General features: G+C 45.0%; 1 protein-coding gene across 1 annotated transcript in view; it reads right to left on the bottom strand.

Annotated features, from left to right (window-relative positions):
- Window positions 1-16,772, bottom strand: part of SUSD4 (sushi domain containing 4) — a 70,730-nt gene extending 53,958 nt beyond the window's left edge. Inside the window, exons 1-2 of the mRNA XM_054196108.1 lie at window positions 16,705-16,772; window positions 16,402-16,557 (exon numbers count right to left, since the gene is read on the bottom strand). Of these exons, the coding sequence (XP_054052083.1) occupies window positions 16,402-16,522 (121 nt within the window). The 5' untranslated portion in view covers window positions 16,523-16,557; window positions 16,705-16,772. The remainder of the gene's footprint in view (window positions 1-16,401; window positions 16,558-16,704) is intronic.
- Window positions 16,773-18,147: the final 1,375 nt, after the last annotated feature.

Below are 18,147 nucleotides of genomic sequence, written 5' to 3'. Positions count from 1 at the left end.
AAGCAGCTGTCAAAATACGTCAGCATCCAGGTCTGTAAATCAATGACCACTGCTAAAACCAAGGCATCTGGAAGCCTTTCTACAACCAGCCTTACACGTCAGGGATACTATCTGTTTGGTTTTTTTTCCTGCCAGCTCAGGTTTTTTGCATCCAAGCAACGTATTGCAGTTGACACAATTTCTTTTCTCTGAAGAGCAGCGAGAACAGAAGTCTTCGGAGTTCTGTTTCTCTGCCTGCTCAGGGGACCTGAGAAAGCAGGGAGAACAGATGGGCAAAGTAGCACATGCAAAAGTATCTCTGAACCCAGGAAGTCACTCGACAGAAGACCTAGAAGGGCCATTTCAGCTGTCACATTCCCTAAGGTATCAGATAACATTTTTGGTGCTGGTTTTTTTTTGTGGTTGTGTTTTGTTTGGTTGGTTTTTGGTTTTGTTTTTTTTTTTTTTTTTTATCACAGGCATTTTAATATATTAAGCCTAAAATGAGAATATCTGTGAGACTTTTGGCATTGACAGCATTCTCTTAGTCCAAAAAACCAAAAGGCTCTGTTCAGCGGGTCACAATTTATGACCTTCCAGAAAAAGGGCTTGGACTACGGTGTGACTCCAGAGCTGCCCAATTCCACTAATAGAAACCACTACAATTAGCACGGAGAGGGTACAACCGAGCTCTGTTCCCACCGTGGCACTTTATTTCCTGAGTCTGGGTAGCTCCTCGCAAGAAAAAGGATATACATCCTAGCAGCATTTAACACCCACAGACCCTGACAGATTTAGCAAGAGGTACAGTGATTCAGTACACAGAGGATGGATTAAAAATAGTGACGTTGGGGCTAAATTGCCTCCACCGTGTCTCTAAACACCGACAACCTCAAAGCAGCTGGTTACGATACTTGAAAACTACCTGCGCAGTTGCAATTACGTGTTCACAAGCAAAGGTCATGAAGCATCCGCTGGACATGAACGCAACAAGGCCAGGAAAAAGGCAACCCAGGAAAAAAAAGCCCGATTGTGCAGGTAGTTACTGAACAAAACCAGTATTTCATGTGACATGCATTACAGCTTTAAAAAGGAGTGAGTCAAAAAAGCAAGGAAGGAGAGGCCTGGCATAAGCTGAGTGGCATCACTGTGCCCCAGGATATCACGTCATGGATACAGAAGAGCTCAAATACACAGAGAGACTGATTCTCCTTCCGCTGTCTGCAATCTGTAGCTTTGTTCTGGGATAAAACAAACAGCCATAATCAATTCTGAAGGAATGCTGAAGTGCGTCTCACACACTTGAGCAACTGATCAAGAAAAAATTCATCCCTGTGCAAAGCTTACCCTTCTAAGTCTGCCAAGGTCAGTGTCACGTTAGGTTATCAGCTGCTGGAAGTGCTGGCTAAGTTAAAACTGCCTAGAGCAAGCTTTAAACTTACATACCCGACTTCTTTGACAAAATGTCTGTGTCTTACTGAATCTGAGTTTGCAGTCCCCCGATAATGCAAGGCACATTCTTCCCCCGTATTCCTTATTCTCTGCCCTTACTTCCCTTTCTGGCTCAGATAAATCTTCCGTATGTAGCAGAACGAGGCTCGATTACAGAGAACATACTAGTATCGCTCAGGTGACATTCACCACCGTGCGTCCTTCTTAAGAAATAATTCAAATTAGATTTAATTACTGGTAAGTTTTTTTTCAGGAGGAAGTTTCTGGATGTGCAGGTTCCCACCGTGATTAAAAAAAAAAAAATAGCATTTTCTTCAACTTAACGTACAAGCAGTAATCTTCATATGAAATATGCTGCGTCACCGCGATAAGCTACGCTCTAAAGCCTACATAAACCCCATGTAATCTGAAAGCAGGGTTTTGCTTTGGTCATACTCGCAGCAAGTACCCCAAGAGCAGTAGCACCTGCCTGCTCTGCCCAGCACCTTCACAGCAGAGCTCTGGACCTTTGTTTCACTCAAAGTTTATTGACTTCAAGTTTATGGACTTCAAGTTTACGGACTTCAAGTTTACTTCAGGGCCTAAGCCAACCCTAAAGCAGCTCTTAACCTCCAGACCCACTTAACTGCTTTTTTAATATGTTAGTATGGGGGGTTTTCTTCCAAATCTGACAGTACCGCCACTCACCTTTATTTACAAACTCAGAATTAGAAACTGGAAGGGCTTGGGTGCCACAGGGGATGTTAATGGCCAGTCCATCTCCCAGGCCGCCCTGGCAGGGGTGCAGAGGCCACGCAGCCTGCCGGGCTTTGCAGCACTCTACAAGACTAGGAGCAAAAGCCTCCAGAAATCAGTGGAATTTCCCAGACTGAATCTGGATCAGTTATCCCACAGGAAAACGTGGTTCTGCCTTTATTGCAGCAGTACTAGCAAACATTTCACCTCTGAAAGTTATTCTTTAAACATAAAATAATTAGCATGCTGAAGGGAAACGGAGAAAATATTTACGCTTTCACTACCACAAACCCCATCCAAAGACTTCTGTGTTGCTGTTTCGCTTATATCAGTCACCTTTTCTACTTCACCTGTTTCTAGCAACAGTTGAATTTGCAAAGTCTCCGTCCTCAGGAGTACTAAGCAAGGACCTGCACCATACAGGAAGGGCAGACAGCCATTCTCTCAAGGAGCAAGCCTATTATGAAAAGAAACTAGAGAGATGCCTAACATCTTGCAGAAGTCTGATTAAAAACAGAAACATGAAGGTTAAACCTCTCAGCAATACCAGATTGTTCAACAAAAGACGCAGCTGCTATGGAAAGATGAACCTTTGCTCCACTGTCTCGCCTTCAGAGCTAAAAATGATAGTGAGTCATGTCAGTAGCAGTGTTGCTATTTAGCTTTACAAATTCAGGTCATTAGGCTTATATCTACAGAATCATTCCCTTCCCACCACAGGTCATGAAATGATAGTAAGGATGTGAGCACTCAGGAACCGGGCACCAACCAGCCCTTGGTTTCAAAACTCAGTAGGACAGTTCAGGAATAAACAAAACTAATACAGTCAATCAAAAAGAGAGACAAGACTGATATTACCATTACAACTAGGAAGAAAAGGGAAGCTATACATAAATCTCTGAATGGTACATCCCTCGATCCCTTTTTTCCCCTTTTAGTACATCCCTGTCTCTTTTTTTCTGTCCTTTTTTGGTATTTCAGATCAGGGCAAATGCTTATAAAGTGTTTGTGAAGAATTTTTTTAAAAGCTAGCTGATCTAGGCAGATAGACCAGATGATCTGTAGAAGGCTGCACAGGAGCCAAATTACAAAAGAAACATATTAAACATTTTTAAAGTGCCTTATAGCTTCCCAGAGAACCTCCCAGAAAAGGCGCCAGTCCACCTGCTTGGTTTATCTTCAGGTAAGTGCTTTTGAAAATGGGTCAGAGGAGGAGTTAGGTATGGACTGACAAGGCTGTAAGGGAGCAAGAATGAGTGGTCTTCAGATGCTGCAAGGAGAGGCTGTATATCCAGCCAGAAGGACCATCTTGCCTCCTAGAAATAGATTTTCTCCATCCCTGCATGTGAACTGAAGTGAGGCATCGTTTTAGAACTGTTTTATAAGGCCAAATCTCTTGATCTCATACAACCAACCACTCACACCTACCTCTGTCATTCCCAAGGTCACATGTAAGAGACAAAAGAGAGGATCAAAATTTGGTCTTAGAGGAAATCTGGCGGTGCCACAGATGATCAGAGCCCCCATGGCCTGAACAACTGCCTCAGGGCGAGAAAGGAAATTCACAGGAGAAATGGAAAGCTGATGAATAGGAAAATCCCTACATCATCCTAGTTCCAAAGACGTTCAGATCAGGGAAAAACCAGCAAATGGTATTTCCAAGCTAACAAATAGCAGTATCGTGTTAACATTCACGGTAAGCTGCCAGTCTCATTGGCTCCTGACACTGCTGCAGCTCCCCACACTGCTTTGGTTTTGCACTTCAGAGGAGATTTTATGATAACAGCATCACTTGACTGCAAAGACAGAAAAAAAATCAGCATATAGAAAATAATTTTTTCTAACAATATATCCATAGATACACTATCAAAGGACTTTTTCCTCTCCATCAAAACAACCGAAGAGCTAAACTGAGATTAAGTATGCCAGAAAGTGACCATAAACAGCAAATGCTGAGGCGACTAGACAGTTGCAACTGGGAGCTGCTACACTATTTCCTTGGAAAAAATAATTATTAGACTTCAGATCAGATTTATAACTATTTTCTCTGAACATCTGCATTTTTATATCACAGCTTTAAACAGGCCAGAATGGCAAATGTAATGAATCATTTACCTGCGATACTAATGCACTGCGGCAAAATCTTTTTAGCTGACACAACCCTGAGCTACTTTAAATGAGTGCCCCCTTAACATTTTTTTTCTATTCAAGTAATGCTGGCATTCAAAAAGTTTGTTTTAAATACGGGTTTTTTTTTCAGTCTGCTTTATGAAGTTAGATCCCCATAAACTTGGCCTGGCTGACATACTAACTTTCTGAACTGCATAGACCTATTTGCTCTAAGTACGAGGTTTCTCTGCCAGCCTGTTGTAAGAACCCAGAAAACTCTACCACATGCAGAACCCAGAGCTGAAAAATGCACCCGCTAGTAGCATCCAGAAAACACACCTCCCACCACATCAAGGCTACTGCAAAAAGGCATCTTTCATCCCGGTTTTGAGAAAATCCCTCTCCCCACAGTGAATGCAATTTATCTGATGGATTTCTCTTTGAAATGAGGAATGAAGTTCTTCTCTGTAATGTTACTATATATGAAATAAAAATGAAATAGACTCTAAATATACCCAACACTATTCTGCTCGCCATCCCTCACACGAATCCAATATCACTCTTGCACCCAAACAGAAGGATTAGAGGCAACGCTCATCCATTTTGCAGTGTAAAACGCATCCTTGTAAATGTTAAGAACAAGCATAAGAGCCTTGAAATGACTGTCAATGAGAGTAGTATATTTTTCAGAATTTCATTGCTGGAGGGTTTTTTTTCAGTTCCTTACTCTTATCCAGCATATATGCACACATCCATCCATCCATCTCCATGTAAGATTAATAAGGGCACATGTAAACGCATTAGAGCATGGGGGCATACAAAGACAACTCTGTACCCCTCCTTTAACCCTCCTTCATATCCATATGCCCCTGCTAGCCCGTGCGCCCTTTCCTGCAATCTCTTCCAATGCAGCTGTTACAGTCAGCGTGCAGTCACGTGTCCCATCACAACCCAATTTCAAAGCGATCGTAGGTATAACGGAGTTGGGTTTCATCTACGCACGTTTTACAATAACTTGCATATTTTGTTTGGTGAATATTTTCACTGGGATACTCCCTTTGGACTAAAGTATCCCAGCCTCTGCAAACCAGCCTAGTCTTGACAAAATCAGTCCTCGGCTGTACCTTTCTTGTGCTGGTCTCCAAGACAGATGCACTGGGTAAGGACAACAGTGACAGACGAGGCACAGGTTACCAGCAGTGAACGGCGCTGCTAGATTTCATAGAATGTGTTGGGTTGGAAGGGACCTTTAAAGGTCATCTAGTCCAACCCCCCTGCAGTAAGCAGGGACATCTTCAACTAGATCAGGTTGCTCAGAGCCTCGTCAAGCCTGGCCTTGAATGTCTCCAGGGATGGGGCATCTACCACCTCTCTGGGTAACCTGTTCCAGTGCCTCACCACCCTCATTGTAAAGAACTTCTTCCTAATGTCTAATCTAAACCTACCCTGCTCTAGTTTATAACCATTGCCCCTTGTCCTATCACTCCATGCCCTTGCAAACAGCCCCTCCCCAGCTTTCCTGTAGGCCCCCTTCAGGTACTGGAAGGGGCTATAAGGTATCCCCGGAGCCTTCTCTTCTCCAGGCTGAACAATTTGAAAGATGGATTCTTCCGTCTGGGCAACCATTTCTGAGTGTCATTCTTCAAAAAGAGAAGGGGCTAAAGTCTGAAACAACCACCCCGCTCTTTGGGACATGAATCATATAGCAGGGAGAAAAGGGGAGAGTTTTAAAATGTGGGTGCTGCACTGGGAGAGGTATCTGAATGCTGTCAAGAAGACAGGCTACAGCAGTATAATTTGCATAGGGGCACACAAGACATAAAAGAGGGGTGTAATCACAGCAAGTTGTGTAAATTAAGGATTTTGTTGCTTCTGATAAATCTACACCATTGATGCTTCCAGAAGAAGTTGCCTAGGTTGGAAGGGACCTTTCAGATCATCTAGTCCAACCATCAACATAACTCTGAAAAAACCATCACTAAACTATATGTCTAAGCACTACGTCTACCCATCTTTTAAAAACCTCCAGGGGTGGTGACTCAACCACTTCCCTGTAGTAGGGCTTACTTGCTTTGTTTCTCGCCTGCTGCTGTGACTGAAGGGCTTGCTGAGGAGCTCAAAGCAGGGTGGGACATCAGATGACTCCACCTCCGGGTGAGCTACAGCCAGGTGGGGTGAGAGGGCTGTGCTGCCACAACCATCTCGTACACCCCAGCTCACCCACCTAACCCCAGGTGGCATTAACCTGAAGTTACATTTGATAAGAAGAGAGGCTGTATCCTCCATACTTCCTCCCTGGTCTCACAGAAGAACCTCAGGTCTCAGAGAAGAGAGCAAAAAAAGGAGTGAAAAAATGAGAGCATGTGCTTGTACAAGCCAGCAATGGGAAGAACTGCCCAGGATGGTTATCACTGAAGCTAAGGAGAGACAGAGCAGGAGTTAAGTGTTGCAGTGAAGCAGCGTGGTGCTCCCCCAGAACGGTTGTGACTGTACTTTTTAGGGGTCACGGTCCCCCTTCAGAGGAGAGAAGGACGTTCTGCATTTTACAAGGCCAAGACAAATGTCTGCGTGTTCTCGTTTTTACTATTGCTCATCATAATGCCATTTTATCTTAATTCTTTCAAGATTACTGCAAAGCTGGTAATTGCAATCAAGCTATTTTATAAGTCCAATTTACAGGAGACCAAATTATTTATTATTTATTTCCAGTTTTAAGTGGATCATTTGTGTTTTCTCTGAGTAATACCATGTATACAAAATAACCCTAAAAACATCAGCTAAGTGGAGAGATACAGAAAAATGACTGCCTCATGAGTACCCATGGATTCAGAATACAAATCATTATTACACAAACACAGGAATAGCATGGTAGGCTTACACAGAGTATTAGAAATAGACAAAAGACATACTCTGTGCCATGAAGTTCCTAATGCTAGAAGATTTACTCAAGCAAGTAGTCCTGTTGACTTCAATCCCCACACCATCACAGTCTTCCTCTTACTAATTCAGCTCTTAGCGTTGCTCTAAATCTTTCAAACTTAACGTTTTAGCTAAAAAAGCAACTCACACACACACATTCTCTAATATCCCCCACTCCAGATTCCTGAATGACACAGTCTTTCTGGATACCCACCATCAGCACCCGTTTTACTGGGAATGGGAACTCAGACACTGGAGCTAACAGCTGTAAGTAGCCGCTTCTAAAAATTCCAGTTAAAATTGTTTATTTGCAAACACACACGGAACTCCTAAGCTATCGACTGCCTTTTGTGTGGATCTAATCTATTACCACGGAGCTATTCACTATATACAACTTCACTCAGTCTACAGAAGTAAAATAGAAATTCACTTGGGTGCAATTTAGTGTGGGAATAACCATACTGTTTACATCACGATCAAGTACAAAGAGTTGGTCTAATATCCCCAAGGAGATCAGACTGTGTAAATAAGCATCTTTTATAGGACGGCTCGGAGATTTATTCCTGATTCTTTCCAGTTGTGACTTTGGAAAATCCTTGCAAGCCCTTCCAGATTAGCAAGGCAAACCTGACCTTTTTGATAGCTGCTGGTAAGATATCTGATCTCGTGTTAAACACAAACTTAGCTGTGACCTTAACTAAAGCAGAAAAATTTAAGTTCCACCAGGAGGAATCATGTCATCTCCTTCTGTGTTGGCAGCAACATATCAACGTAGGGCAGTTACAGCTAAACCTTAGCTCACAGACTGTTAATTAAGACAGGGTCACAGAATGGTTTGGGTTGGAGGGGACCTTAAAGATCATCCAGTTCCAACCCCCCTGCCCTGGGCAGGGACACCTCACACTAGCCCAGGTTGCTCAATATATATATTGAGCAATATGTGTATATATATAAAAACATATAAAAATATATTTCTATATTAAAAAGATATGTAAATATATAAAAAATATTAAAAAAAAATAATCTCACTTTTCAGAGAGACTTTGCCGGGTTGGAGCAGTCAGAATTCTACCTGCCCCGACCCAAGGAATTGGCAGCAGCAGTCAGGATGGCCAGAGACACAGCACTGGTGGATCTGCACCAACAGGCAGCACCACAAAGGAAGTAACACTCGGGAATCCCACACTAGAGATGTGAATCCTTACAGAGTCCTATGTTACAGCGAGGAAGATTCAAATGAAACATCAGAAAAACCGTTTTGATGGTTGAGTGATGCACTGAAATAGATTCTCAGGGAAACTGTAGAGTTTCCAACATAAAGTCTTGAATTGTAACTTCCCTGAGGTACGTATACAGGTCCTGTTCTGGGCAGGAGGATGAGCTACAGGTGCTTCAGAGGTCTTTTCCAGTCCTATTTCCATGACTCTGCTCTCAAGACTTTTGTCCCACCTCCAGCAAGATGGAAATTAATCTTTTGTTCCCTAGCTTTTTTAGCGTACGCATTCACTGGTGCTAATGACAAGAAGGAAGAACAGGATGCCACGTTTACAGGCTTCCACTTCTGAGCATCCTCGCCTCCCTCCCAGCGCATACGGGAGCTTTTCTCTTGAATCTGTATGGTGCTCTCCAGTCTCCTGACAGATCAACAACCACGCTTGCTGCTGCCTTTCTGCAGTACCGAAAAAGAAGATCTGAAGGCTTTGCATTTTCAAAGACAACCTCTTCTTTTTAGCGTATTCTCCAGGTCTCCGGAATGGGACCTCAGCGATACAACGATTCCCCTGATTCATGTGCGTGCTGTATCCTGCTTCTTCTTTAGCAGTGTACAAGAGAATTTATTTTTAGGACACTATCTCATGATACCCTTGATAACCCAACTTCTACACAATCTAAGCCTTAGTAACCCAGCCTATTTTCTTCTTCAATCTGCTGTAAGCTCCACCTCCTCTTTTCAGTTTCCAAGCAAAATTCCACCCCCCTGGATTTTGTAAATTTTCACTAAGCGCAGAATTTGGCTTTACACAGAAACTCTGCTGCACCCTCAGCCCTGCTTTGCTTCCCAGTGCTGCATTTTGCACGGCTTCACCACCTGCGGCAAGCAAACAAAACAGCAAGGGACCGGGCACCCTACCTGTTCCATCCTTCTATATCCTCTACATTACAGCTTAAGTTTTCATGAGGAAGCAGTTGTAAGATGAACTAATTTTTTTACAGGAGCGCATTCCGCATCCACCGATTTCTAAACTGCAACAGGCGGCATAAGGCGATGGCACTCATGCCACACTCTGCATGGAGCTACCTGGTCACGCAATGCTCTTCTCCTCTCTAACTGCTCAAGTATGTTAAAATTATTTAAAAATCACGTGGAATTCTTGTCTAATGTTGCCCTTTCATGTAAACTATCATCCCCAACTACATGACTGAGCACAGCAGAAACATCATTCCTCTTAATATGTGCTTTGCACTTAGAGAAACTGCATGATACTGTTTTTCAGGGCTCAACCCTAACTTATAACATTTTCTTATTATTTTTTTTACTATTTGGAAGAAGATCTTTTCAGTGTCTGGAAAAATGCCATGTGCTCTCTCAGACATAACGGAGTCGGGCGAATAAACCACACTGGAAAAACTTCCTCTGCGATTTGCTTAAGTAGCAATTGACGTGAATAGGAAATCTGCTGCTCATTTCAGTTAGAAGAGAGTCCCAGCCAAAAAATCCTATTATAAAGGCCGTATCATACAAATGTGGATTAGGAATTTCCCTAAATTCTATTTACAGAAGGAAGTGCTGGACAAAGATCCAGAGAATCTCTTCCCTGTCTATGACAAGACCTGTTTCTTACATGAAACATGTCTTTAAGTCATTTAATCTTTCTATAGTCATTTCCCCATCTATGAAGGGACATAAATAAAACTTATTTTCCTTTATAAAGTGCTTTGAACGCTATAAATGAGAAGGGCTATATTAAAAAAAAAAAGTCACATTTTTATCACTATTGTTACTATTAACCCAACACAAGCAAGAACGTTTGTCAAATTATTTTTTTTTCTTTTAATGTTTAGCAAAAGTAAGTAGTGACACTGGCAGAAAAGGCCCATGTACTACTTTCTAAAGTTGGTCATACTGACAAAACCAAGGCTTGTTTAATACAGAAATGGTCCTGATAAATTCTGGAACTTCCCTACAGAGCAAAAGCTTTGTATAATCCCTTAATAACAAGCAGAAGAGTAACCCAGGATGGACACTACCCAATTTAAAAGCTGCTATGATTCAGGGGTCACCCACCACGAGCGTGAAAACACATCCAACACATTTTCCCCGCAGGAGCTCGGTGAGCACAGATGGCACCAATAACCTCTTCCACTGTTTTCAGTACGTAGAGAAAGAAACGCTCCAATTTGGATAAATCCCATCAGCAGCCCAGCTGTTCAGGAAAAGCCATGGGTAGCTGCCTCTGAAAAACGGGCGGCCAAACTCGGCGTCGACAGAAGTGATGGGGTGAGGCAGTGGTAAGTGTGGATGTTAAAAATGGCTCCTATAAACCGTTCCGCCGTGAAATCTAGTAGATGTACAGCCTATAATTGGTTTCATGATGCTCTGCTTGTGCCACGTCAAAGAAAGCAGCTGAGAAGAAGATGTAAAACCAAGTGAGGAGATGTTGGTTTCACAGCTGAATTGCTGAATTTGTTAAGATACGCGTACCTTCGGTCCCCTTAATATGTTAGCAAAGCTAATTTTTACACTTACTGAATCAAATTGTACACACTACACCATTTTATCCCTCAAGCTCATTTTCAGACTAAGTTATGTTCACTATGAAATGCAGCCCAATTTTTCATTCACATTTGCACTGGCATACAGCAAATATGAATTCGGGCCACACTTTGTTGTCCTTTTCATGCCTAAAACCTCACTGAAACGCACAGCATGAGTGCAAGGTTTTCTACTGCGTGTTTCATTGTAAAAAATATGAATTGCAATCAGAGGTAGACAATATTTGGGAAAAAAATGAAGCACGTGATCAACACCATAGAAAAAAATCTGTCAGAAGCTGTGAAAGTCAAAAAAGATAACATCTTCCTAATTCTCATGAGAATATTTCATTATTAATCCACACGACAACAAAAATCGTGAATGTTAAAGGACCTTCTTCTTTGGTAAACTTTAGTTTATACATTGTCCAAATCTCTATTTCTCACTCTCATAACATTTTCTTTGGGAGGTTCTCAAACTACTGCATTACATAGCCGTGAAACACGTCGCTTATCTACTGTACAGATGAGCAAATCAAGCAAAGCGTAATTAATTCACTCTTCTAAAGTTGTAATCACCCCTATTACAGAGATTGAAAGATACTCTACTGTAATTCTGGGAATAAGGGAGCAAAACAGAAGCAAAGTTAACCTCAGCCTCCGATTCCCATGGTAAGTCAGGGATAAACATCCTTCTCGCAGGGTGCTAAGAAATCGATTTAAGATTCCTCTATCAAATATGCCCATCTCTCGCAAGGCTGTAGGCAGAAGGATGTGCCACTAAGACGAAGGATGAGCTGCCATCCTACGATGTCGCTGGCCTTGCTACAGAGTGGTACAAAACGGTACTTAACTGCTAACTTAAGACTGCAGAGAGGGGAAGGGAGGTTGGACGAGGCAGATCTGTGACTGAGAGTTAAGATCGTGCCACAGTGGGAAAAATCTGTTCCTTCCAAAATACTGACCTTCTCCAATAAGCTGGAGGTTAAAAACAATCCTGCAAAATAACTGATGATTTCATCAAACGTACAGAGAACTCGAGGCTGAAATGTCTATTTTGCTTGACAAGTGAAGCAGACGCACTGAGAGGGAGTGAGTAAAATACATTAACTACAGACTTAGTGAGAGGTATCAGAAAACATTCTGATTTTTCAGAAAACCTTCTTAATAATCTCAAAAATGTAGGCAAGGCAGTTGGAGGGAATCTTTGGCTGGCTTCTCTTGCCAAAAACAACTGCAGCTTGACAAAAAGTAAGCCCTAGGGTGAGCCTGCATCATCAGCACACACAAAAACTTTTATTGCCCCAAGGCAACAAGAAACCTGAGGGATGTGGTTTTGGTAGCCACTACATCCAAAGGCAGCGGTTAGATACTATAACCAAGGCATAACCAAGATTCAATCAAATGCAATAAAATCACAGCGCAGCAAAAATTCAGCTTTGGTCTAGAAAAAAAACCCCACCACTATTCTGCACAGTATCACTAACATCCAATATAATGTTTGAAGACTTCACAACATGCCAGATTTCTTTACCGTCATGCATGATGACGTACTTTCCAGCTTAAAAGCACCCACCCAAGAGAAGGGACATTGCCTGCAGGACACCAGGGGAACACAGCAAATTGATTGCAACGCCAAAAAAAGCAGTAACACGGGAGGGGAACGACTGGCCAGGTAGCAGCCCTGCAGGAACAAGCCTGGGAGCTACAGGGGATCAGAAGCTGAATATAAACCAGCAGCATTGTATAATGACAGCAAAGGTACCCGGGATGTCTGAACAGGAGCGGAGCCTCTGAGGCATGGGCAGCTATCCCTCAGCTCTGCTCAGCACTAGCGAGGCTGGTGGGCAGCGTATTCCACAGGGACATGGCTCCACGGGAGCAAGCTCATGGTCTGAATGACCAGCAATCTAGAAAGTATAATGGAGACTTAGGCAAAGTTAGGAGAAACTGGAGTCATCCAGTCTTTGGAGGAACCGGAGTCCACATTTCTGCAGCAGAAGATGGAAGAGATGGAACGGAACATGAAAGACAGCCAGAAAGCTGAGGAGCAGCAGCTCTGCTGAACATCTGCCGTGAACAAGATGGGAAATAGCAGGCTTGAACAGCAGCAAGGATGCTTCAGGTTAGACCTTAGGAGAAACTTTCTAGTGTAAAGGCTGATGAAGCCCTGGCAGAGGTTGCTAAAAGGAGAGGTGGAGACTTTTTAAGATTAAACAGACATCTTGCAAGAAGAACATGCGTACACCTGATCCCGCTTGAGGCCAGAAGGTAAGGTGAGGTGACAGCTCCCGGCCTCGTCCAAGCCTACAGAGATGCATTTTGCAGCCCTGAGCCTCTCCATGCGGCCATGCAGAAGACACTGCAGAAGAACAAAAGAACCCAACTGACCCAGGACAATAAAGCAGGTGACAAAATTCTAACGCTCCATAACAAACCTCAAAACCAGAAGCTTACTGAACTTTTTTTCTCCCTCTCCTTTCAGATTTCCCCCCACCCACAATTTTAAAATAATTCCAATGAATTTGACATATATGTAAAAATATATTCTTACAGCTATTATCTCTATGCTACAGGTTTAGCAGTGAACTCCGTACAACACCTTAAAACTCCAAAATAACTTGTCATCAGCTCCATCCACTTGCGCATTTCATTTTACCTCTTACCTGCCTTCCCACCCGGCTCCTACTTTCTTATTTTCCTTTTTCTTACACTACAGAATTATAGCAAAAAGCAAGATAAACAAAGATGATTAGATGAAAGCTGCACGCTGAAGTATGAGAGATTTGCTTTATCCTTGGTATCAGCAGAGGTATCATCAGGGAGGAATGAGGTATATTGATAGCTGAAAGGTTTGTTCACTTGAGTTCACTTCTACAGCAAATTTTCTGCTAGATCCACTTTTGAGAAAGTCAGAATGTAATAAACAAGAGTTATTCTCTGTAGGGTTATTGACAAGAAAAAAAAAAAAGAGTTATAAGTAGTATTGATTTGGGGTGAAATGGTAGAACGTGACAATCAATAGAGCTTAGTCAGATATAAAATAGAAGGAGTCACACAAGTCATGACAGGATTATTACCGGAGCCAAATCCTGGTATCAGCTAAGGAGAGGAGGAAGCTATAAATGGGATCCAAAACGTAAGCCGTGGATTGCTTTATAGAAAAAATAGCCCTAAACTATTCATTTTCATTTTTCAATACGCGAGATAGTTTTTATTTCAGCATATTGTCACTGCTGTTTTTCAAAAGCTTTTGAAACAAATTCTTTCCACCTCCATAGTATTTTCATTAAATGTCATCAAAGCTCTTTTCAAATCTCTGAGAGAAGTATGATTATCCTTATTTAACAGATAATGAGAAGATAGCAAGAGATTGGGGCTACATTTTCCAAAGGAGTCAGTAATGCTGGGTGCCTTCTGTCTGGATACGCAAATCCATGAAACAAGAGTCCGACAAACGCGAAATTTTCAGAAGTCCCGGGAAAATACAACTTTGGTCGATACCAATAGCCGCTTATAAGTTCTTGAGCTCTGGGTCACAGGCTGGGGAGCCAAAAGCTGAGCCTTCACAGCAAGCTGTGCAAGCACATAAGCTCGCTCACAGACGTAACAGAGCCTAAAATAGGAGGGATCCTAATTTACAGTCCTCTGTTCTAATTACAAAACTCATTATTTTTTTCCACCGTAATGACTCAGGGTGAAAAAAACCCCAACCAACTACCACATATTCTACCACATGAAAGATCTGTACATTTACCAGTATTTATAGAGTACCTAACTTCCGAGCACAACCACACTGGGAAATAATAGCAGTAATAACTTAGAAACAGCAATGAATATTTTTCACTGGTTATTTTACCCATGCACAACCATTCCACCCTTTCCCTAGTCTCTGGACCCAAAAAAAAAAAATTCTTGAAAGATCCTAAAACGCCTTACAGGTGGAATTTGTTACACTACCAAGGTGAAAGGCAGGGGTGTTAGCAACGATCAAAATCACACAAGAATTTATTGCAGGCTGTGATGAAAACCACTACGTTCAAGGGAGATCTAAACCGTATTTTGAAGAACCTCTCGCACTAATCAGCTAAATAAATGCCGACAGTCAAGCTGCGGGATATATACGGCCTCAGGGAAGAGGGGACCTTGGAACAGTCTCGTTTTTATGAATGGAGCCATAAGGAGGAGGTTAGAGAAGGACAGAAGCTCGCACAGCTCCAACTGGGAGGAAGGCACAGGATGGGCAGAATGGCATCACCAGGCTGAAACGCGAGCTGGCCAGGAAACCAAGGGTAACGCAGTTGCAGGAAAAAAAAAAAAAAAAAAAGCCATTGATTTCTAAAGAGGGATTCGTAGAAACTGCAACAGTTTAAAGGCTTGTTTAGCTGGAATCACATTTGCAGCCACAGGATTTCTATTGGAAAATGGCTTTATAGGTTCACGATAGAAAATTAGGACTGAATCACATCAGGAGGAGGATGGACAGAACGACCTCTTGAGGTCCTCTTCAGCTCTATTTCTGCAAGTCTATGTTCGGCGACAGAAACCACATCTGGATCGGAGTTGCTTGGGCTTAGGCATTCAAGTTAGAAAATTTTGGCATAAGTCTTTGGCATGAGAAGAAGCCCAAGCAATTTTTATATTGGACTCTGTCTGCCATTAGTGATGCGATTCAATCATAAAATGGCTTATTCTCCCAACACAAATATATAATACTGTGCTGGAGCAGAAATGTGAAGCTGCTCTTGATATCACTGCTAAGTTCATTTTACAGCAAAGCAGTTTAAGACTTTTCCAGCAATCCAAGTCTAATTATGGAATCAATTTAAAGCAATTTTGTAATTAAATGTACCTGCTGAAAATATCTCACAGGCTCAATAATTTAAAACGATAGTGTAAAAATGTAATTAAAATGAAAAAGGCCAAATACGGCTGGGTCGCTCCCCCACGACGAGAGGGCTGAAGGACATTGTGTTTTCAGCCCCCCAAATCGCCTGCTTCCTCCCCAGATTTCTGCTCTACCCACGGGGGATGGGGATGGAGCACCGAGAGTCACCCGAGACATGTCTGAGTGAACGGGGAGAGGGGAAGGGGGGGAGGGGGCTTTTTTTTTTTTAATTAAAAAAAAAATCACTCGGCAGCTTCCAAATCCTGCTGTACTTACATGGAGCCGCTGCTCCCTGGCAGGCGCCGGGGTGAGGCTCCCTCCTCCCGGGGGTCCCCACGCGTGGTGCCGGGGGTCCCCGCGGCGGGCAGAGGTGGGCGGGGAGGGGGGGGGGGGGCAGCACGGAGCGGCGCTTCGCTCCCCTCGGAGGGCACCGGGGAGGGGAAGTTTCCCCGCTCCCCCCTCCCCGGGGCTGCGGGGCGGCAGGGGAAAGGGGGCTCGGTCCGGGCACCGGACGGAGGAGGAGGAGGAGGAGGAGGAGGAGGAGGGGGCCGGGGCCGCTCACTCACCGCCCGCTGCCGGCCCCGGGCCGAGGCTCAGCGCCAGCTGCAGCCAGAACGCGGCGGCCAGCGCCCGCCGCCGCGCCGCCGGGAGGGCACCGCCGCCGCTCGCCTGCTTCCCATGACACATCTTCTGCCCGCCAAAGGCATCCGGTTCGCCGCCGCCTGCAACGAGAAGAAGCCGCTCCGCCTCGCCGCTGTGCCCGGGGCTCCGCGAGTCGCCCCCCGCCGCCTCCGCAACCCCCTCCGCCCCCTCCGCCGATACCTGCGGGCCCCCCCCCCCCCACGCCCCCAGCCAGCGCCGCCGGGCACCTCCGCGGCTGCTGCTGCTGCCGCCGTCGCCGCCGCCTCCGCCGCTGCGGCTCGGCAGCCCGCCGGTGCCGGGCGGGCAGACACACACACGCACACACCGGCACACGCAGGCACGGCTTGGCCCTACCTGGGGGAGGGGGGCGGCGGGGAGCCGCAGCGCGCACCTGGCCGGCCGGCCCGCCCGCGGCCGCGGAGGGGAGCGGAGCGGAGCAGCAGCGCCGCCACCTCCGCCGCCGCCGCCGCGGGGAGCCCTGCGCTGCGGGACCGCCGGCGCCCAGCGGCAGCGCGGGCAGCCCCGCCGCGGCGCACACGCATGGCAGCGGCGGGCAGGGCTGCGGCGGGTGTCCCGCCGTTGCGGGGGTGGGGATGCCGGCGGGGAAGTCGGGCAGGTGGCGGTGGAGTTGTGTGTGTGTGTGTGTGTGTGGAGGGCCCTCTCACCGCCCCGCTCCGGGGGCACCCAAAGGCTTCGAAGGGCAGAGAAACGCGAAGTTAAGGCTGGCGCTGCTGGTTTCTCGTCGTTTTCGCTTCAAAAAGGGAGTTCGTGATGGTGGGCAGCTCTGAGGGAGCGTCTTTAAGGCGCCCTGTGCTTCATCAGGTGGGCATAACGTTAGGTACGAGATGCGGTTTATCGACGGCAGCACCGCATCGCTCGCGGTTTGTGGGATTTCAGAGCGCTCTCGCCCATCAGCTGCCCTGGGGGAAAGGCAGTACGCCCGGGCCTGCCAGCTGAAGCAATTTGCCTGTTGGGAAGCAGCACCCAGCTGGATTTAGTCAATCTGTGAAATTCACTGCCGCAAATCACTGAATCAGATGCCGTCTCCTGGCTTCAACAGCTGCGGCATAGCTCCGTGTTTCCCGGTGCCATTCACAGTGCATCGAGTTAGGGGTATCGCCCCTTTACCTTCCGCTGGGCATTATGGGCCTTCCCTCACTCAGAGGTAGAGGAGGGTGTCCTCTAGCTGAGGAGGACGCCGAGATGGTGTCTGAGAAGCAGACTAAGGTGTGCAGTGCACTCCCGGGACACAGCAAGGGGAAGAAAACAGGGGACAAGAGAAGACACACTGGTGACAAATGCATACCTGGGCTCAGTGCAAACCCATATCCAAAGATACATGGGCTCCCACTAACAGCGTGTGGAAGTAGCACATCTTGATGCTTCGAAGTTAATAGTCAATATTAGTATAGGTACACGTACAGCTGCAGTTGCTTTCAAGTGTCTCAGCTACCTGATGCTGTATCTTCTGAGTTAAAACTTAAGGCTATTCAAGAGGAATTTTGCTCAAATCAGTGCATCGTGAATCAGTGCTTCCTGTATCAGTTCAAAGAGCAGTGTAAGAAGTGTAGTTCTTTATCTTTTTGCTCTCCCCTGGAGAAAATGGGCGTCTCATAGTGAAATACAGGTCTTCCATTAAGAAAGGAAAAGTATGTGGCCAATTTTCGGCT

The sequence above is a fragment of the Rissa tridactyla genome, chromosome 3 (assembly GCF_028500815.1).
Source record: "Rissa tridactyla isolate bRisTri1 chromosome 3, bRisTri1.patW.cur.20221130, whole genome shotgun sequence".
NCBI classification, from domain to species: Eukaryota; Metazoa; Chordata; class Aves; order Charadriiformes; family Laridae; genus Rissa; species Rissa tridactyla.
The sequence above is the reverse complement of the archived record's forward strand: the minus strand, read 5'-3'. Positions and strand labels throughout refer to the sequence as shown.